Source organism: Suncus etruscus, chromosome 19 (genome assembly GCF_024139225.1).
Source record: "Suncus etruscus isolate mSunEtr1 chromosome 19, mSunEtr1.pri.cur, whole genome shotgun sequence".
Lineage (NCBI taxonomy): Eukaryota > Metazoa > Chordata > Mammalia > Eulipotyphla > Soricidae > Suncus > Suncus etruscus.
The window spans coordinates 43,291,651-43,314,287 of NC_064866.1; the positions used below are offsets into that span (position 1 = coordinate 43,291,651).

At 41.8% G+C, this 22,637-nt stretch overlaps 1 protein-coding gene across 2 annotated transcripts in view; it reads right to left on the reverse strand.

Moving 5' to 3' along the window:
* ZFAT (zinc finger and AT-hook domain containing) overlaps positions 1 to 22,637 on the reverse strand; it is a 159,371-nt gene that overhangs the window by 110,274 nt on the left and 26,460 nt on the right. For both annotated transcript variants that reach the window (XM_049765564.1, XM_049765565.1), the window contains exon 3: positions 710 to 898. In XM_049765564.1, coding sequence (XP_049621521.1) covers positions 710 to 898 — 189 coding nt within the window. The remainder of the gene's footprint in view (positions 1 to 709; positions 899 to 22,637) is intronic.

Sequence of the window (22,637 nt, forward strand, 5' to 3'; positions counted from 1 at the left end):
GTAAACTCAGGGAATTCACATATGCCTTGCTTCTGCTCTACCCCTTGAGCCATATCCTTATTCCCAAAGATATTTTTATTTTTAAAAAGAGCTATATAGAAAGATATCAAGATGGAAGTGTCCTGTTTTTACATAATATAGAATGAGCCCATTAAAATACAAAAAAACAAGTTGAACATCATCAGGAGCATGGGTTCTAGAGAGGCAGCCCATCTCAGTCTTTTTTGGAGGAGGGGAAGAGAGACAGACGTGCTCAGAAGTTACTCCTGGCTCTGCACTCAGGCATCATTCTTGGAGGGCTCAGAGGACCATATGGGATGCCAGGGATCAAACCTGGGTCAGCTGCATTCAAAACAAATACCCTACCTGCTGTACCACAGTTCTGGTCTCCATGTCAGTCTTACCCTTAGGACAACCCGGGTGAGCTGGGGATAGCTGTGGCTCAGATGAGGGAAACAAAGGTAAGAATACTCTCTTTTGGGCCCTACTCCCTCAGTGGCTGCCAGAACATGACCAGGCCCTGTTAAAGAGAGTGCAGCCTTCATTGTTCTTCTGCCATGCAAGTTAGAAGTCTGCCACCTTCCCAAATGGCTGAGGCCAAAGGTGCCCATTTGTGAGTAAGCCCTTGGGCTCTCAGGTTCCAAGCTACCCCCTGGTATAAAGACCCAGCCAAGGCCTCATTACAGTCACCCCTCAATGTTATGGCCACCTGGAATGGCTTCATGTGCTGTTAAAACCACACTTATGATGGGTTTCTTTGCCCCACAAGTTGGTCCAGCTTCTTTTCCCAAAGATGTCTTCTGAACTTTCTCTGTTCTCTGTGTCCGCGGTCTCTTTGGGGTCTTTTCTCGATCATCTTCTTTATACTTCTTTTCCAGTTCAAGGTCAGATTCGTTACCTAAGATACAAAGACCAAGATGACAATACGATAGCGATGACAGAACATTGCCCCTTCATGGGCACTCAAGAAAAAATCCGTATTTACATGTGATAACTATATTACTTCACAGTGCTGCTGGCCACTCTCTCATTCTAGGCATCACTGTTGGCACATCTGTCTTCCACTAAATTCAATCACTATCCACTGCCTGCACTGCCTGCCACAGCCTACAAAAAAATCTGGCACCAGTAACACAGATATTGCTGACAAAGTAATCAAAGTCCCTTGCCTTATTTTCAAAAATCCTAGTAAACTTGAATCATTAATAAACGACACTATGGAGAAAACGTAGTAGCCAAGAATGATGGTCTAAGAAATAATCACCTATACAGTCTACATTTCTTAAGTACCTACTATGTGCCAGGAATAGTGAATGTAAAATCAATAAGGCCATGGAAAGAACAACAGCTAGCTCACTTCCTGTCCTAAAAGTGGCATTAGCCTGAGAATAAGAGAAACTTCAATATCAAAATAAAGGATAATAGAATTATTTTAAAAAGTCCTGAGTGGGGCCAGAGCGATGGCACAGTGGGGAGGCCATTTGCCTTGCAGATAACTGATCCAGGATGAACGCTGGTTCGAATCCCGGCATCCCATATAGGCCCTCGAACCCATTAGAAGCGATTTCTGAGCTCAGAACCAAGAGTAACCTCTGAAGGCAGCCGAGTGTGGTAAATACAAAACAAAACAAATAAAATACCCCCCCCAAAAAAAACCGGCCAGAGAGATGTGTAGTACAGGGTTTAGGAACTTGCCCTACACATAGCCAATGTTCGTTCAATGCTTAGCATTGCACATGGTTCCCTAAAACACAAAACCAAGAGTAAACCTTCAGCACTATCAGGAACCCCCCCCCCCCAAAAAATAAAAAATAAGTGAAGAAAGAAGGAACTAGGATTCATGAATAAATGTTATTCCACATTCCTAAATGAGAAAGAAGGAAATAAAGGCAAGAAAAGGTAAGAATTACTTAGTTTTTAGGACCATAGTCAAAACCTAAAATAACATGAAACAAATCACGTTTCAGAATGTAAAAAGAATTACATTTTCAGACAGATAATTCCAAATGTTCTTTCAACAGAGGTAAGTACTGGTGGATGGATGGCTGTAAAATAGGCTCAGGTAGGCAGATGGTAGGCTACCGGAAAGTGCTGAAATTTGGGGTTATTGAAAGGTGAAATGAGGCAGGAGATGGAAAAAAGAGAAAGAGAGAGCCTGAGGCAAGTCAGTAAACTGGTGCTTTCTAGAAAATTCCATTCTGACTCCAGCCTGATTCATTCATAAACATAAGAACAGGCATGGAGAAAAAGGATCAATGAAGAAACGCTGTCCGGAACATATGTTGGTTGAAAGAATGCTCCCATAAAAGGAAAAAGAGAAAAACCTTGGCTGATAGGACAAACTGAAAATCCCCTTTCCTTTTTTTTTTTTTTTTTTTTTTTTTTTTTTTTTTGGTTTTTGAGTCACACCCAGCAGTGCTCAGGGGTTACTCCTGGCTCTATGCTCAGAAATCACTCCTGGCAGGCTCGGGGGACCATATAGGATGCCGGGATTCGAACCACCATCTGCATGCAAGGTATTCTGCATGCAAGGCAAACAAAAGAACCAACAGAGGCCGGAGAGATAGCACAGCGGTAAGGCATTTGCTTTAGACACAGAAGGATGGTGGTTCAAATCCTGGCATCCCAAATGGTCCCCCGAGCCTGCCAGGAGCGATTTCTGAGCATAGAGCCAGGAGTAACCCCTGAGCACTGCCAGGTGTGACCCAAAAAAAAAAAAAAAAAAAAAAAAAAAAGAACCAATAAACCATATATTTGAAGTTGCTGACACTGCCTATGTCCTACTTAGTGTTTGATGTACATCAGATGTTATTTTACTTTCCAATGGCTATAATAAAAAAATCTTCACATATCAGCAAATTGCCTAAGTCATAGAAGATCTTTATGTTATTATATAACAGGCAATATGCATTCACACAGAATATACTGGATCAAGAGGTTGAAATGACTACTATACCTGAGATTCTGGGTATGTATGTCTTTTCCTTTGAAATAACATTCAATTTACAAAACAATTCCCCATGGGCTGCTGTCATTCAATATATGGGGGCACAGCAGGAATAGATATGTTTTCACACATACAATTAGTTTTCCCAAAGCTTTGCCCAGATTACCAAATCACCAATAAAATAAAAGCATAAGGACTAAGACTGTAAGAGAACATAGTATTTTTCTCCACATAACTTGAGCAGAGAGACTACTCTGTTTCATACATCATATATTAAAAATATATTTTACACATGAAACAAAGAACTGTGTAGAAGGGGAGACTCAATAAGAACCTCACCTTTGGTTCCAAAGCAATATAGTATAGTGGGTGAGGCACTTGCCTTGCTGCAGATGACCCGGGTTCAATCCCTTACACCCCATGTGATCACTCAGCTCACCGGGAGTGATTCCTGAGCGTACAGCCAGGAGAACAACCCTGAGCAACCTGAAGTGTGGCCCAAACTGCCCACTTCCCTGCAAAAAGAATCTCAACTCACTCCCTGATTTTCACAACTCCTGCCTCAAGCCAATCTACCCATATAGGATGCCAGACCTCCGTAGGACTGAAGTCTTCTCACCAAAGGAGCCAAATGCTGCTCCGGCCATAAGAGAAGCCAGGGTTACTATATCTTGGGTTAGCCAATGGGCCTCAGAAGAAAGCTGCCAGAGAATGTCTGAGAACCATTTTTAAACCTAAGGAAAAGAGGCTTTCTCTTCTTCCACTTGAAAATGCCAGGTCTACTGGTAACTGAGGCACTTAGGAGCAAGTACAAGAAGTGAAGGGCCAGTCAATGCCATATGAGTCATGTAGGGAAAGATGGACCATGGGTCTGTGGTGGCATAGCTAAGCCACTGACCCATCCCACACACACCCTCCCAAGAAATAAATAAGCTGAAAGGATAGAGACTAACTGGTAAAACAGACACGGGCAATCTGATTTTCAAACATAACTTTTTAATCATTTTTTACTGAGGTTCTAGGATTTTCAATATTGTTGCTTATACTTTACATGCAAACACTATTCCAACGCCACACCCCACCGAAGATCCCACTTCCTCCACCGGGGTCTTAAGGGCGCTCCCACACATCCCCACCCCATGTAAGCTCAGTTCTGTGGTTAAAATCAATTGTGTCCTCTGATCATTTGGTTTTTTCCTACTATATTTCTTTTTTTTATCTCATGTAGAGGATAGATCTCTTTATCTTTTCTTTAAAAATATATAAATCTTACCTTAATACGGTTTATATATTTCATATAAAAATTAAAATGTAATAGCACATAATTATTCAAAGTACTATTTATTTTTAACTTATACGGCTGTCAAACTCACTTTTGCCCCTATAAAAAGCGTATTTATCTTGACTGCTAACACTCTTTCCAAACCATGCCCCTTCTTTACCTTATATAGAAGGTAAAGGTTGCCACAAAGAAAGACTTTGGGGTTGGACAACTTAGTAGGCCTGGAGTCTCTAGTTGGTCTTATGACAGGATGCTTCATGGATAAGGTCTCCCTGATTTTAGGCCAAAGGTTTTTCCTATTTCCCCAACTTTTGCTGCGCCTATGCAAAAAACAAACAAACAAAAAAAAAAGTGTGTGCCACACACACCATATTTTTCTTTCTTCCTTTTATTTTTTTCATAGAACTTGTGGCACGGATTACTTTGTGTTTTACCACATATGTCTGCATTTTCCTATAAAACTAAGAAGAAAGGTAAAAAGAAAAGCTGGGGACTAGGGGCTAAGTGGTCTCACATGCATTGGTGGAGATAAAATAAGGACAGAACTAAATATCAAAGCCAAAGTCAATGATAATAGAATCAAGAGACCTAAAGGCCATGGGGCAAAGTTGTGGTGGTATAGGATATACTCTGAGCTCATTAGGGAGGGAGGGAAGTCGACACTAGTAATGGGAATGGCCCTGACTTACTATATATCTGAAATTCAACTATGAAGGACTCTGTAGCTCACAATGGTTTCAATAAAGTATAATTTAAAAAAAAAAAAACTTGGGGACCAAAAAAAAAAAAAGCTTGGGGACCAAAGTGGGTAGGGCATTTGCCTTGCATGCGGTTGCCCCAAGTTTGATCCCCAATATACCATACCCCTCCCCTATTACCCCCCCCATGCACTGCCAGGAGTAACCTCTGAGCATCACCAGGTATGACTCAAGAAAAAAAAAATAAGATTGGATTACTTCCTACATAGAATCGCTAATAGGTTCCCTCCTGTTTTCTTATTTCCTTTAAGAGATCAGGCTAGACAATGACACATGATAATATTTTCCCTGCTCTCAAGACCATGACTCCAAGGCACATACTCATATAGGCTTTTCTGTTCACCATTTGACTCCAATAATATCACAAGCCAACCAACCAACCCCAAATGTCCATCTCCTGGTATTGTACCTGGGTCCATATAATATGTAATAATACAACTCACAAATTTATACTTCTTCATTTGAGAAAATAAAACTAAAGTTCACATATACATAATCCAACTTAATAGCATGTTGTTGATTGAACTTCTTCGATGATCTTTTTAGAAGGTTCCGTCTGCTCATAATCTGTACTGTGAATATCGGAAGTCTGAGTCTTTATCTTCCTCTTATGTTACAGAGTATAATAATATAGGCCTGCCAGTGACATGGACCTAGTCTAGAAAATAAAAAATCCTGCTCTTTCAAAGGGTTCAAAGGGTCCAAGAGCCAATGAATAGAAACCAGTAATTAATTCCAGCCCAAAGAAACAAATTTCCAACAGTGATTATGGCTGTTTGGCATAGGTTGAGTGATTTTCTTGTTTGTCTGGTTTTTAGGCCACACCTAGTGGCACTCGGGGGTTACTCCTGGCTCTAAACTCTGCTAGAAAGTACTTCTGGCAGGTCTGGGGGACCATATGGGATGTCAGGGACGGAACACAAGTCAGCCATATGCAAGACAAACACCCTATCCGTTGTGTTATCACTTCGGTCCCAGATGAGTGATTTTTATAAATGATTTCCTGAGAATGTTTTTGGAAGAGGCTTCAAATGCCATTCGTTTGTTGTGAAAGTGATTCTGCCACATATCAAAGTGAGCTAACTTCAGCTAGATAGCCTTGAAACCTCTAAGTTCTAAGACCCCCCCACCTACTGGGAGATGGAGCTAACTACAAAAGAGCAGCAGAGGACAGGAGGTGGCAGGGAGAAAACAGTTGGAGGAAGAAACTATATAAAACAAGAAATAAGGAAGCTGAAAAGGATGAAGACTGGGGGGCTAAACAAACATGTGCTTTCCACCCTGAGACAGTTCCTAGCTCTCTGCACTGGATGGGAAAAGATCCTCCTTGAAGCAAATGCAGGAAAGAGGGCTCTTGTTGTGTTCCCTGAGCCCATAGCTGGCTCTCAAGCAGCGGACATGTCAGACTTACCTGGCATCATTTCAGGCTCCGGTATGCAAGTGTATGTTTCAGCATTCCTGTTAAGCCCTCCTAGAGCAGAAATATAGACAAGCCAAAATGGTCGGGAGAAACCCTCAACCAGTAAGGGATGAGAAGCTGCTCTAGGTTCCAAAACTGAATGATTTTGGAGGACATTCTGAAAACCTTCAGGCCTTAGATTCTAAGGGGTCTCAAACTCAATGTATCTGGGGGCCGCAGGAGGCAACATCTGGGTGATCTTTGAGTGCAAAGTCAGTAGTAAGCCTTGAACATTGGGGGGTGTGACCCAAACAACTAAAACAAAACAAAACAAAAAAGATTCCTCTAGGGCAGGGCCACAAAATGTTGTACGGAGGGCCGTTTGGGGCCCGCAGGCCGCGAGTTTGAGACCCCTGCGAGAATGAAACATCTGGCAACTAAAGCAGTGAGCCCAATCATAAGCTCTTGACCCTCTTTCCTTCCTTTCCTTATTCTCTCCACTCCATCACACTTGCTTCCATCATACTTCTCCCCTAAAGGGGCCTGTGACTGCTTCCAAGCGAAAGCACCTCCACTCTAGACCGAACTGCACACACAATCCACATCTCCCAGCAACTATATCCTTGAGGTCTCAGTAGCATTAAAATGAAGATCCATGCCCAGGTTAGGTACATTTTATTCAAAAGTTTCAACACAGTTTTTCCACTAATTCTAGTGTCACATGGCAAGTTCTGCATTGAATAGCTTGGGAAACTATTCTTTATTGTTTGTTTGTTTGTTTGTTTGTTTGTTTGGACCACACCTGGCAATGCACGGAGGTTACTCCTGGCTCTATGCTCAAAAATCTCTCCTGGCAGGCTAAGGGGACCAGATGGGATGCCGGGGATGGAACCATCCCAGGTCAGCCACTTGCAAGGCAAACACCCTACACCGAGCAATTGCTCCAGCCCCTGGGAAAGGATTCTTAAAGAAAACCTTAATCCCATGAGTGGAAGACTGAAAAACAATGGAGTTCTGCGAGAAAAAATGATCATCCTGAGAATTTAGGGAGTAACAAATGATTCCAGCTAACCAGATTGAAAGCAGTGAGAGGAGAGACAGACCATGAAGACTCCAGATGCCATCCACCAACTGAACAACAAAATTCACGTATCTTGTCTAAGGAAATAAAGGGTATTCACCCACTCCTGGGGTCACTACTCCTTATAAGCCAGCACTGCCATCTCTCTGTCATTCCCTAAGGAATGTAGTAGTTTCTGAAACTTATCTGTAGTAAACAGGGTGAATAGAGATGGGGAAAGAAGGAGATTAAGGTAGCTTCACATGACCTATCTTTATCAATTTCAAAGTTGTCTTTCCTTCACTTAATGGCCTCCTGGCCTCAGACTGGATGTCCTGTGGGGGATAGCTTTCCTGAGGGCCTGAATGCTTGACCCTCAGATCTCAAGCATTGTGGCCTTTCTATAAGGTGTTTAAAAATATTATCCTTCGGAGAAACTGTGAGTGCTGCCTGTGTGTTTGTCTCCTGTCCTGTCTCCTAAATCTCTTGGGAGTGGGCCAAAAAGGGCCCAGAAAATTCACTCTCCCAGAGGCTCCAGAAGAGCACTTAGCTCTGCTTCACTACGTGGCCCTGCGCTCTTTCTAAGGAAAGAATGCCACTGTAACAAGAAGAAAAAAATCACACTAAGAACTGAGCTGGATCACTGAAGCCCAGCATCTCTCCCCGTGTTGCATTAAATAATTAAGGATGGGGCTGGATGGTGGAGGATGCCATCCAGCCCACGTGGCTCTGCAACCTCCATGCAGCCGGCGAGTTCCAGGCCCAGGTGAAATTACTCACTCACACGCAGGCTTCAGGAAGAATCATCTTTATTCATGCCCTAGCCACCACAGGTGTGTGGCCTATGTCAACCTTTCAAGCATTTAGCAATATTTTGCTAGCCCTGCATCTTATCTCCTGTTAGCCATCTTCCCTTTGGGCTCCATGCGGCCCAAAGATCCAAAAGCCAGGAAACCAAGCCGGGCCAAGAGAGAAACGGCAAAAGGGCCGAATCCCCTGGCTCAGAGGTTTATCTATCCTTTTCCAGACCCCTCCCAGAAATGGGAGGTCTTGCAGGTAGTTACACCTATTATCCGGTTCCCAAGACCCCTCCCAGATATGGGTGGGTCTTAGGGTCTTTGCACCCAACTTCAGGGTTTTAGCTAGGTACACCAACATCCCCGGACTGTCTTCTCTGCTGCATGCTCGCGCCTAAGATTTGATCCTGTATGAGGCTTCGTCCACGGAGGGCTCCCCTTCCTTGGAGGCAAGTCAACCCACCCAAAAATGGCAGAGCCAGAGGAGCGTGGCCGAGCACATCATTTAGCCAATGAATACCACCACAACACCTAGAAAAACCCACAATACAAGTGTGAAAATGGGGAAATAACACAGGCCAGCATCAGACATAGAGAATGAAGATGACAATTCTGATGACCAGAAAACAGCCAACCAACTAATCAATCTCTCAGATAAGGAGTTTAGACAAGACATATGGAAGATGCTCAAAGAACTCAAGGAAACCATGGATTGAGTAGAACAGAACACTATTAAGAACCAAGAAAATATGAAGACAGAAATCACAAAACTTCAAACTGAAATAATAGGTCAACTAACAGGCCTGAAAAACTCTGTAAACGAATTGAATGGCAAAATGGATACGCTCACCAATAGGCTAACAAAAGCTGAGAGTAGAATTGGTGCTGTGGAAGAGGAGAAAAATAACAACTCCATACAGCGGGAGAGAATGGAAAAAAACCGTAAAGTAAATGAACAGGCAATGGAAAAATTAGTCAAAGAATGAAAACAGATGAAAATAGAAGTCTATGATAAGCTCAACAGAAAAAAATTAAGAATCATTGGAGTCCCAAAGACCCAGGAAGAAAATTTCCAGGAAGAATCGATGGTCAAGAACATCATTAAAGAGAAACTTCCAGAGCTAAAGAATATATGCGATCAAATCCTGCATGCCTGAAGAATACCAACCAAAAGAGACCCCAGAAAAAATACCTCAAGACACATCCTAGTCACAATGATGAATCCCACAGATAGAGACAGAATTCTGAAAGCAGCAAGACGAAAAAGGGAAATGAAATATAAGGGAACATCCTTGAGATTTACAGCAGAACTGTCACCAGAAACACTCAAGGTAAGAAAGCAGTGGTGGGACATAGTGACAAAACTCAATGAAATAAATGCTTCACCTAGAATACTGTACCCAGCAAAACTCACTTTCTGGTTTGACGGAAGAATATATGGTTTCACAGACAAATAAGAGATCAGAAACTTTACAGACTCAAAACCAATCTGAAGAGAAAAACTGAAAGACCTAATTTAAGACAAGCCTGACCAAAAGACACACCAAATTTCGATATAAAGATGGCATTAAATCACAGGACAATTCTTTCTCTCAATGTCAGTGGACTAAATGCACAAGTTAAGAGACACAGAGTGGCTAAATGAATCAAAAAACTCAAACCAACCTTCTGCTGCCTACAAGAAACGCACATGAATAGTCAGAACAAACATAGACTCAAAATAAAAGGCTGGAGAAAAATTATCCAAGCAAACAACATACATAAAAAAGCTGGAGTGACCATATTAATATCAGATGATGCAAACTTTATAGTCAGGTAAGTTGTAAGGGACAAAGATGGACATTTTGTATTAATCAAGGGATATGTACAGCAGGAAGAAATCACTCTCTTAAACATATATCCACCGAATGAGGGACCAGCAAAATATTTAATACAATTGTTGACAAATCTGAAAAATAATATCAATAACAACACAATAATTATGGGGGACCTCAACAAGGCTTGGTCAGCACTGGACAGGTCAACCAGACTGAAACCCAACAAGAATATACTAGACCTGAGAAGAGAAATGGAAGAAAGAGGTCTAGTAGATATATAGGACACTGCATCCCCAGAAACCTGGATACACATTCTTCTCCAATGTACATGGGACATTCTCCAGGATAGACTACATGATGGCACATAAAACATACCTCGATAATATCAAGAAGATAAAAATTTTGCAGGCTATCTTCGCTGACCACAAGGCTATGAAATTATATGTGAGTTCCAAAGGGACACAGAAGAAAAACGTTAACACCTGGAAGTTAAACAACCTCATTCTGAATAACCAGTGGGTCCAAGATGAAATCAAAGAGGAAATCAAAACTTTCCTGGAAACAAATGATAATAAAGACACAAACTATCAGAACTTATGGGACACAGCAAAAGCTGTACTGCGAGGAAAATTTATAGCTTTGCAAGCACACATCAGGAAGGAAGAAGGAATCTACCTGAATAGCTTAATGATGCAGCTCATAGAATTAGAAAGTGCTCAACAAAAGAAACCAAAAATAGGGAGACAGAAGAAAATAACAAAGCTGAGAGCAGAAAACAACGAAGTGGAAACCCACAAGACAATCCGAAAGATCAACGAAAGCAGAAGTTGGTTCTTCGAAAAAATAAACAAGATTGATAGATCACTGGCAAAACTAACAAAGAAAGAGAGAGAGAGAGAGAAACTTGATAACTCGTATTAGAAATGAAAAAGGAGAGATCACTACTGATATGGCAGAGATTCAAAGGGTAATCAGAAACTACTTTGAGAAACTCTACGCCACTAAAAATGAAAACCTGGAAGAAATGGATAAATTTTTGGACTCTTATAATCTTCCACGGTTGAATGAAGAGGATGTAGTATATCTAAACACCCCCATCATTATTGATGAAATTAAAACAGTAATCAAATATCTGCCCAAAAACAAAAGCCCAGGCCCAGATGGATTCACTAATGAATTCTTTCAAACTTTCCAAGAGGAACTACTACCAATCCTGGCAAGACTCTTTCATGAAATTAAACAAATGGAAACACTTCCAAATAGCTTTTATGAAGCCAACATCACCTTGATACCTAAACCAGACAGAGATGCTACCAAAAAAGAAAATTACAGACCAATATCCCTGATGAATGCAGATGCAAAGATCCTCAACAAAATCCTGGCAAATAGAATTCAATGCCTCATTAAGAAGATCATCCACTATGATCAAGTAGGTTTCAGCCCAGGAATGCAAGGATAGTTTAACATCAGTAAATCTATCAACATAATGCACAACATCAACAACAAGAAAAATAAAAATCACATGATCAGATCAATAGATACAGAGAAAGCATTTGATAAGGTCCAACACCCATTCTTGATCAAAACTCTCAGCAAGATGGGAATGGAAGGAACCTTTCTCAATATAGTTAAGGCCATCTACAACAAGCCAGTGGCAAATATTATCCTCAATGGAGAAAAAATAAAGGCCTTCCCTCTAAATTCTGATACAAGACAAGGTTGTCCTCTCTCACCACTCCTATTCAACATAGCACTGGAAGTACTTGCTATAGCGATTAGGCAAGAAAAAGATATCAAGGGAATCCAGATAGGAAAGGAAGAAGTCAAGCTCTCACTGTTTGCAGATGACATGATACTCTACTTAGAAAATCCTAAAGACTCTACCAAAAAGCTTCTAGAAACAATAGACTCATAAAGCAAGGTGGCAGGCTACAAAATTAACACACAAAAATCAATGGCCTTTCAATATACCAATAGTAATAAGGAAGAAATGGGCATTAAGAAAACAACCCCATTCACAATAGTGCCACACAAACTCAAATATCTTGGAATCAACTTGACTAAAAATGTGAAGGACCTATACAAAGAAAACTATAAAACTCTGCTCCAAGAAATGGAAATCCATACCCTACTCATGGATTGGCAGGCTTAACATCATTAAAATGGCAATACTCCCCAAAGCATCGTACAGATTTAATGCGATCCCTCTAAAGAAGCCCATGACATTCTTCAAAGAAGTGGATCAGGCACTTTTGAAATTCATTTGGAATAATAAACACCCTAGAATAGCTAAAGCAATCATTGGGGAAAAGAATATGGGAGGAATTACTTTCCCCAACTTTAAACTTTACTAAAAAGCAATAGTTATCAAAACTGCATGGTATTGGAATAGACAGGCCCTCCGAGCAGTGGAACAGACTTGAGTACTCAGAGAATGTTCCCCAGACATACGAACACCTAAATTTTGATAAAGGAGCAAGAAATCCTAATGGAGCAAAGAAAACCTCTTCAACAAGTGGTGTTGGCACAACTGGATAGCCACTTGCAAAAAATTGAACTTAGACCCCCAGCTAACATCATGTACGAAGGTTAAATCCAAATGGATTAAAGACCTCGATATCAGACCTGAAACCATAAGATATATAGAACAACACGTAGGCAAAACGCTCCGGGACATTAAGACTACAGGCATATTCAAGGAGGAATCTGCACTCTCCAAGCAAGTGAAAGCAGAGATTATCAGATGGGAATATATTAAGCTGAGAAGTTTCTGCACCTCAAAGGAAATAGCGCCCAGGATACAAGAGCCACCCACTGAGTGAGAGAAACTATTCACCCAATACCCATCAGATAAGGGGGTAATCTCCAAAATATACAAGGCACTGACAGAACTTTACAAGAAAAAAACATCCAATCCCATCAAAAAATGGGGAGAAGAAATGGACAGACACTTTGACAAAGAAGAAATACAAATGGCCAAAGACACATGAAAAAACGCTCTTCATCACTAATCATCAGAGAGATGCAAATAAAAACAGCTATGAGGTACCACCTCACACCACAGAGATTGGCACACATCACAAAGAATGAAAACAAACAGTGTTGGTGGGGATGTGGAGAGAAAGGAACTCTTATCCACTGCTGGTGGGAATATGTCTAGTTCAACCTTTATGGAAAGCAATATGGAGATTCCTCCAAAAACTGGAAATCGAGCTCCCATACGATCCAGCTATACCACTCCTAGGAATATACCCTAGAGACACAAAAATACAATACAAAAATCCCTTCCTTACACCTATATTCACTGCAGTACATTTACCATAACAAGACTCTGGAAACAACCAAGATGCCCTTCAACAGACGAATGGCTAAAGAAACTGTGGTACATATACACAGTGGAATATTATGCAGCTGTCAGGAGAGATGAAGTCATGAAATTTTCCTATGCATGGATGTACATGGAATCTATTATGCTGAGTGAAATAAGTCAGAGAGAGAGAGAGAAACGCAGAATGGTCTCACTCATCTATGGGTTTTAAGAAAAATGAAAGACATTCTTGCAATAATAATTTTCAGACACAAAAGAGAGAAGGGCTGGAAGTTACAGCTCACCTCATGAAGCTCACTACAAACAGGGATGAATTTAGTTAGAGAAATAACTACATTTTGAACTATCCTAATAATGAGAATGTATGAGGGTTATAGAAAACCTGTCTAGAGTACAGGTGGTAGTTGGGTGGGGAAGAGGGACATTTGGGACATTGGTGATGGGAATGTTCCACTGGTGATGGGTGGTGTTCTTTACATGACGGAAACCCAAACACTATCATGTGTATAATCAAGATGTTTAAATAAAATATATAAAAAAATAGTATCCTGCTTTCTCTGCCTTATTGACTTTTTTTTTTTGGGGGGGGGGGCCACACCCGGCGGTGCTCAGGGGTTACTCCTGGCTGTCTGCTCAGAAATAGCTCCTGGCAGGCACGGGGGACCATGTCTGACACCGGGATTCGAACCAACCACCTTTGGTCCTGGATCGGCTGCTTGCAAGGCAAATGCCGCTGTGCTATCTCTCCGGGCCCGACTTTTTTTTAAAAAGCATTTCCACTTCTTTCTCAAGCTAATGTCTTTATTTTCTCTAGCTTCCTTTTCTTTTAAAAATTCAGTAACTTGGACTTGGAAGGTATCTCATTGGTAAAATCCTTGTAGGCAGAACTGAATTCTACCCCTAGCACTGCAGAACAGTATCAGCCTTCACATGGTACTAGAAAGAGCCATACTGTGAGTACACTAGGTGGTGGCTGGTGTCCACACAGTGGCCTATCTTGGGGAGAAAGGACAGAGGAAGTGCTGCCTCCCAAGTACAGTGTGACTCGGGAAAACTGTTTTATCTCCATAAAACCCCTATAAATGGACCCGAAGGATTGCTATGAAAAATAATACAACATATCTGGAAAGTTCTGGCACCTCAATCAATATTCATCTTTTCTACCTTCTTCTGGGAACATTTTTGGGACACTGTTCTAGAAATTTCTCAAACCATACTATGTTTTCATGACCATTCTCATCCATCTGTCTTAGTGGTCAGCCCTGATAGGTGCTATCTTAGTCAGCATGAACTACAATCACAAAATTATCATGGACTGGGTGACTTATAAACAACTAAAACATATTCCTCATTTTTCTGGACATTGGGAGTCTAAGATCCAAACACAGGCAGGCTCAGTGTCTGCTGAGTCCCACCTTCTAGTTTGTAGATGGCACCTTCTCACTCATTGTCCTCCCTTGGTGGAAAGGTCAGAGTCTATCTAGAGGCTCTCAGAAGACTATTAGTGAGGGTGCCACCATCATGCCCTAATCAAAGCAAAGGCTTCATCTCCTAACCCCACCATCTTTGGAGGTTAAGATGTCAACATTTGAACTGAAAGGCACCAGATTCCATAGATATTCAAAGGCTAGTGGGCACTTGCTTTAGAAATTATAAATCAGATTAAGTTAAGTTAGTACCCCAAAGCAGTAACAGAGAGAAGCTTCCCCTTTTCTAGTCCTAAATATCTATTGGCTCTAGGTAAATCCCAGAAGAGCTCATGATACTATACAGTCCTCAGAGAAGATTCTATACAGAGGACAAATGTGGTTCTCCAAGGAGAGGAAGATGAGAACCCTCACCCTTATATTCTTACAAAGAATAAAAACTCAACTCCTCTGTAGAAAGTGCTTGAATTTTTCCCAAAATACCATTTTGAGTTTAGGTTTCTAATGACATTTTAGCATCATTATCATAACAAATCAGATACAAGAGCAGCACAATAACAACAATAAGAATGGGAATCCCTAAAATATTATTGTCAACAATATGTAAGCCACTATGATCAAAATAAAAATTATAAAAAAAAGAAAAAAAACTAAGAATATCTTAAGAAAATACAGATTTATAGACTAACAAGAAGAGGAAGTCTAGAATAATCTAGTTCAGGGACCCTAAAGATCTCCAGGTAGATGAAACACTAGTCAATAACTTCAAAAAACTGCCTGCTATTGCGAAGCTATTACCCAACTAACTCAAAGGAAAACTGACTCTACTACATGTCAAGTACTCAAAAATAGAAACCTACTACCATAATACACAAGCAGTTTCCATGGTTACCTGGAAGGAAGAAGCAACCCTGTCCAACCTGAGCTAAGAATATAGGGGAACCTCTGAACTTTGATTAAATTAGCTTGATTAAATAAATTATAGACAATCTCTATGGGCTAGAGCAATAGTACAATAGGTACAGCATTTACTTTGCATTTGGCCAGTCTGGGTTTGATCCTCGATATCTTATATAGTCCCCTGAGTACCTCCAGGAATAATTCCTGAGTGTAGAGCAGTAGTAACCTCTAGCATTTCTAGGTATGCCCTCTTTAAAAAAAAAAAAAACATGTAAATATAGTCTCAACCATGGTTACCATGAGCAAACCCCTTCCCATGAGTCTCCTAGGAAATGTTCATAATGAAGAGCACATAGCAAAGAGCCACATATCTGGGTGACCAACCAACCACTGGTCACCTTATAGAAAGGGAGCCACAAGAGCAGTGTATATTGGGCTTGGCCAACCTATCCTGTTCTCAATTCTCTCCTTCCACTCCAGTCCCCCAAGCTGATGTTCCAGGATATATTCTGTGCTGCATTCACATATGAGGAAGAAGGCCAAAGAACTGGCTTCTCAGATCCCGAGGAAACCATGACTTCAGCAGCAAGCTTCCCTGTGGGTGGAATCACTGGTCCTTTGTGTGCTATGGGAGTGTCAAAAGATCTTGTAAGGAATCTCCCCTGCCAAATCCTGGTTTTCACTTCGCTTCCCTCCCATTCTTTGGGCACACTTTAAGGACATTCTCAATCCAGACCTGGCGACTGGAATCCACCAGACTACAGACATGATTTCACATCTCCATGTGATGTGAGTCTCCTGGGATGTCATTCAGGAAGGCCAAGTCAACTCTGACTCTGTTGCTCCGGTGTCTCCATCAGCTTGCTATTTAACCTCTCCCCCGTCTGGTTAAGCCTTTGTACTTTTGAAAATACTACTTCTCTTTTATCCCAAGTTCAATAATAATTCATAAAACAATCTCTGGAAGCTGGCTTCCTTTTCTCAATTTCCTCCTAAATTTAATTTCTTCCATATTCATCTTCAAACAAAATACTATGTACTCACAAAAGAAATATTTTCTTGGAAATTATCTAAGCACTATAAAATGCTTTGTCCCCTGGAAGTCACAGTTTATCTTAAGAGAGGCTGATGGAGCACTGGACCCTTATAAAAGAGCTATGCCCCAAACAGATAAGTTTCCTATCTTTCTGGGGTTTACCTGATAGTGAAGAAAGTCAAAACAAACACCAAAATTAAAGTGAATAAGTAAATTAAGAGTAAGTGAGCAGATAATGACTTTGCCTGAGCCCAGTAGGAAGCAAAGGCAATTTGGCCACTAGAAAATTTGCATCTTTAAATAGTGTGGCCCAGAGCTCTAGATCCAACCAAGAGATACAGCTGATGTGAACATTTCCTCCTGGAGAGAAAGTGTAACGAAGCTGACTTGCTCACTTCTTGTCTGTCTCTCCTAGTGGAATACCGGACACCTACCTCAGAGCCTGGCAAACTCAGTAAAGGAGAGAGGTGCAAGGAATCACATACTCTGGAATCAATCATTCAGGAGGAGGCCTTGGGTGCCAGACCCTGTGCTGGACCTCTGACTATCCAGAGCTAGGCTAACCCACTCTGAATAGAAAACAGACAAATAGACATTGATTACTGTGCCCACCATTGGCATGCCATTCATGCCATCTTCTCCTCTAGTCCTGAGGTTCTAAAGAGGTAAATGGGATCCACAAAGGGAAGAGGTGGTAGGAGAACCTTCCTATCCTCCCACAGCAGCAGGCCCAGTATCACTCAAGTCCATCTGATAGCAACACAGGTGTCTTTACGGCCTTCTTCTGTTCAGCTGTGCACATAAGCAGAAATTTAGTTAAAGAACACAGAGGAATAAAGACTGAACAGTTGGACCCCACCAAGTGGCAAAAAGCCCAAAATTGTCTTAAGGTAATCAAGAGGACAGATGGGCTGCGGCTGACCTATGTATGAATTCCACAACCAGCACTACTTCTCCCCAAGGAAAAAGTTGCTTGGCTTGAAGGCAGCACTGTGGTACCTGAATGTTGCATTCAGTTACGCTTTTCATCAGAGACCATTTCTCCTACCAGAGACCCTGGTCCCTCTGCTGAAGGGACCTCACTCCATGTTTTCTCCTCTGGGTCTCAAAAACAACAGGAAGCTACTTTCTCTTCATTCTATGGTGCACAGGAATAGCCCAGTTTAGTAGCCTCGTGTCCATGTGCTTACACCAAGACTCACTGGGCACTCAAATGCACAGGTGGCAAGCTGGTGCCACAGAATGCCACTCCAGCCTCCTACATGCAGAACCGTCCATTTAAAATCTCATTACAGCTGGTCAATGGCAAGCTCTGGCTCTACATATCACTCCTGGCAAGTCTTAGAAAGAGAAGGAAACAAGTTTCAGTTCTATTCAATGGGGGTAAATCTCTTTCTTTCCTAAAACAGACCAAACCATGGCAAGAAAAAAAATGAGCTAAAAGCAGATCTGAAATGTCAATCACAGAAGCTATTGCCCAGGCTGTTGCTCATAATAATTAAGGATCATTTGCCCTCTTTCTTGTTTCAGAGAATGCTTAGGAAACCCTGTGGACTGAGGCAGAGGGCCTGACAAGAAGTGGCCTGCAAGTAAACATCCTTCACTGAAGAGACATCGAGGCCAAAGAAAGTACAATGGGTAGAATGCTTGCTATGCAGACAGCTGACCTGGGTTCAACCTCCTTTGCCCCAATAGGTCCCTAAGACCCTGCCAAGAATAATCCTTGAGCATTATAGAATGTGTCCCAAATCCTGCAACCCCTCCCCCCCCACAAAAAAAGAAGGAAAAATATCAGAATGGAACATATGGTGCTACTAGAAGGTGGGAGAAAGTAAGAAACCAAGCCACACTCCCAATCTCCAGATGATGTCTGCAAGTCTACCATCTTCCAAATAACATGCTTCGTGTGCATGTGCTGGTTATACAATTCATTTTAAGGTAGAGTTTCCTGCTCCAGTTATAGAAGAAGTCTACAGTCTTCACTGAGCTCTAGCAAATGCTCTTTAATCAAATAAAAGACAAGAGGGAACTTCAGTGAGATCAATAGCTGAAATATGTAGAAACATGCAGAGGTGGTCTGTGCCCATCTGGTACTTCCTGAGCAGGGATCAACTACAGCACTGTAACAACACTAGTTCATCTGCTGAGAGCTGGAGAAGGCTCCGGAGCATTTGCATGAGCATTTATAAGAGCTGTTAACTGTGCTATCATATACACAGTGCCTTCTGTTTGCCTTTTCTACAAAACGCCCATTAACAGATTCTTCTAGAATACAAAGCCCTCAATAGATATCCAACAGACACCCCCTTCTCCTTCCACCTCCCATCATACAAAGTCAATCGTCTGAACTTGTAATAGTCACTGTATAACACTGGTCGCTTTGAAACTTCCTTTTGAGCAGCAAGACCTCTTATAAAAGTGAACTCTTTATCAATTTCTATAAAGTAGTGAATAAAAGGGAGTGACTTTTCTGATTAAAGTGGTGGTGGTCCCTGCCAGCTCCCTCTTATCACACCACCACCACCAGTACCCCAGTCTAGGACACCAGTCCAGTTGCAGTAAACTGTGCTTCCTAAATTGTTCTTGAATGTGCCATCTTCTCATTAACCCCACTGTCCCTGCTGAGGACAGATACTACAGTTTCTCAAATGAGATCGCCTTCCTAAGTCACCTTTATATCAACCATGTGGGGCCTGCAGGCTCCTTTGTGCCTGAAGAAGCCTTGTTCCCCTGTTAGTACTGGTGTTGTCCTCCTCTGACTCCAGATCCTCCATATCCTGTCCTGCACTCCACCTAGCTTTTCAGAATATGAGTCCCATGGCCTTCTGACCTTTTCCCAATCTACAATCAGACAAAGCCCTGTTCCAGGCTATTTCTGAAGCTCCTTCTCTGAATTTCTTCAGACACTGATGTGGAGCCAGAGAGAAAGCTCTAGGGCTGAGTGTATGGTTGTGGCAAGAGGCCATGGTTCAACGCCCAGACCACAGATTGCCTCCTGAATAGCACCACGAACATCTCAAGCCCCCTGAGCAAAGCCAGGGACAGGCCACAAGCATAAACTACACCACTAATCCCATGTGTCTTCTATAGGTGCTCCCTGTATTTGCCTTAAATCCAATCCAATAAATGTTTTTTTGTCTGATATCATCCAATCAAGCTTTACTGTGGGATCTCTGTTTGATATTGCATAAGCTCACAACCAACAAAAAAATGGTACAGAAGCAGAAAATGCTTAATCAATTCTGCTGATGAAATAATGCATGACCTAGAACACTAGTTTAAAAACATTCTCAGTCCTTGAACTACATCTGCACACAGGTGCACTTCAATATGTAAACGCACATACATACACATGCATGCTGACTTACACCTGATGGGTCTCTGACCCTACTGAAAAAACAAAGTTTATTTGACCCAACATTTTTCAAGTAAGTGTCATGTAGCTCAAAATCCCTGCTCTTTCCTCATCATCGATCCCCTCCCAGAGTGTCCTTGGAAGGTGGGATGAATGCTTCATTTTCCGGCAAAAGACACACACACACACATCCACACACAATTTCACTCCAAAAAGGGTTAACTACATGCAATCAAACATTTGTAGAAATTAGTTCATGTGCACTCATTTATAATTAATACAATGTTAATATTCTAAAGCACCTATTCTAAATTGCCCAAGAACTAATTAAATCTCAGAATACCCCAGAGAGGCAAGTGTTATCAGCCACATTAATAAAAAAAAAAAAAAAAAAGCCCAGAAAAGTTGTCAGAACAGCAGACTGATAAGGGAGTTTATTCTGGAACTCCGCTACCAATTCATTCCACACTGCTAATACAGCAGTTTAAAATACTTAGAACCACAGTAATTCTATTGAACCTGCTGACGATGCATCCCTCTTGTTTGCTCTTCCCCTCAAGGCTTTCTTGTTTCTTCCAGTTTCTCTCAAAACAAGGGAAGAACCAGTTAAGCCTGCCTGAAATATAAGTGTGTCTGAAGGGCACCGGGCTTCTGACTCCCCAAGACCCCCATTCCTGCCACGTGTGAGCTGCAGTGAGCTCGCCAGTGTTGCTGACATGCACCCACACTCCCACACCTACAGACTTTCATAGAAATCACAGGAGGAAAATATCTACTTCACCTCCCCAGCACCCGCAGTGCTAAGTCACTCTTAAAGAGAGAGTTGAGGGCATCCTCTTCAGCAAGCCTTCATGATACACCACCAAAGACCTCTGGGTTGTCCTGACTCCCCCCAATAGTTCCCCTTGATCTTTTTTATCTAATAATATCTCTGTTCTCCTTTCTGTACTCCCAGGTCCTCAGCTATCGAGGGGACAGACTCAGATTACTCAACCCTTAGCCTCTGGGTTAGCTAGCCTGAAGCCCCAGAATCTAAAGCTGCTGGGCCGAGGGCCACCCTATTCCAGAACGTCTCAACTCTAGTGTCATCACCGTGAAAGGGAGAAAACCTCCTCATGAGAGTGCCCTAGCACAGAATAGCTGACATACTCAGCCACATCCCTTCCATCCTGTCACCCCAGACACAGCTGGTAACACACTGAACTCTAATAAGAAGTTGCCAAAGGGTGGTTGCCTTTAGCTCCTGGCAACAGCAAAGCATCTTCCCACTTTCGCACTGGGAGTCGGTGCTGCCCTGGCTAGGTCTCCAATTCTGAACCAGAAGGTTCTCCTTCTCCAGACCTGAAACAGAATTTAATCTGTAGCACTATCTTCCAGAAATGCCTGGGCATATCTGCATCTCAAAGGTTCCTGCACCTCAAAAAGAATCTCTAGTTTCTCAAGGAGGTAATGGCTCAGACAACCCACTGAAATTTTCCAGTTCACCTTTCTTACCTCATCTTTTTGAGCTGTAAATTTTATGTAGCATTTATAATTCCTATAACAAATTAATGCTTTCCATATTTTTTTCCACTTTGCAAGTCAAAATGTCCCATTTCCCAGGCCCACTGTGAAACTAGACAAAATGCTGGTCTAAGCCTCCTAATCTTTAAGATGAGGACAGGAACAGCCACAAGCTCATAAGATTTGATGAAGAAGAGATGAATAATATCTGTGCACATGAAATAATTTTATACACATAGAAAGCAACCTGTCCATACTCATTAGATTTCTTTCGATGCAACTTGTGGACCAGGGAACCAACAGAAAGGAATCTAGTGCATGCCTTGGATGCAGAAGGCACCAAGTTCAATTCTCACTCTACATGAACCCTGGGCATAGCTCCCAGCACCACCAAGTAAAACTCTGGTGACCCTAAGCTCTGCCTACCTGAGCAGTACCAGTCTAAGCATTGCTAGGCATGTTCTCTGGGCACAAAGACCCATTCGGGAGGACCCTATAAGAAGTTCAGGGCCCGGAGAGATAGCAGAGCAGTGTTTGCCTTGCAATCAGCCGATTCAGGACCCAAGGTGGTTGGTTCGAATCCCGATGTCCCATATGGTCCACCGTGCCTGCCAGGAGCTGTTTCTGAACAGACAGCCAGGAGTAACCCCTGAGCACTGCTGGGTGTGGCCCAAAAACCAAAAAAAAAAAAAAAAAAATTTCAACTTATTAGTATATAAATGACTATTTACAATTGAAAATCATTGGTATAATTAAAAGTTGGACAAGAGTCTAATGGTGAACTGAAACCACAATAGGAGTTCAGGAGATAGTCTAAGGGTATGAACCACAAAAATGGCATCGGGACAGAGAAAAGGGATGAAGAAATATTCAGCTGGTAATATCCACTGAGCATGGTAAGTAACCAAGCACAATGGGTAAAGGAACAGTTTCTAGGTCAGTTGCCAAGACAGGATATGAGAGGAACACCCATGAAATTTGCTATACAGTTAAGACTACCTGTGGACACCCCAAATGAAATAAAGATC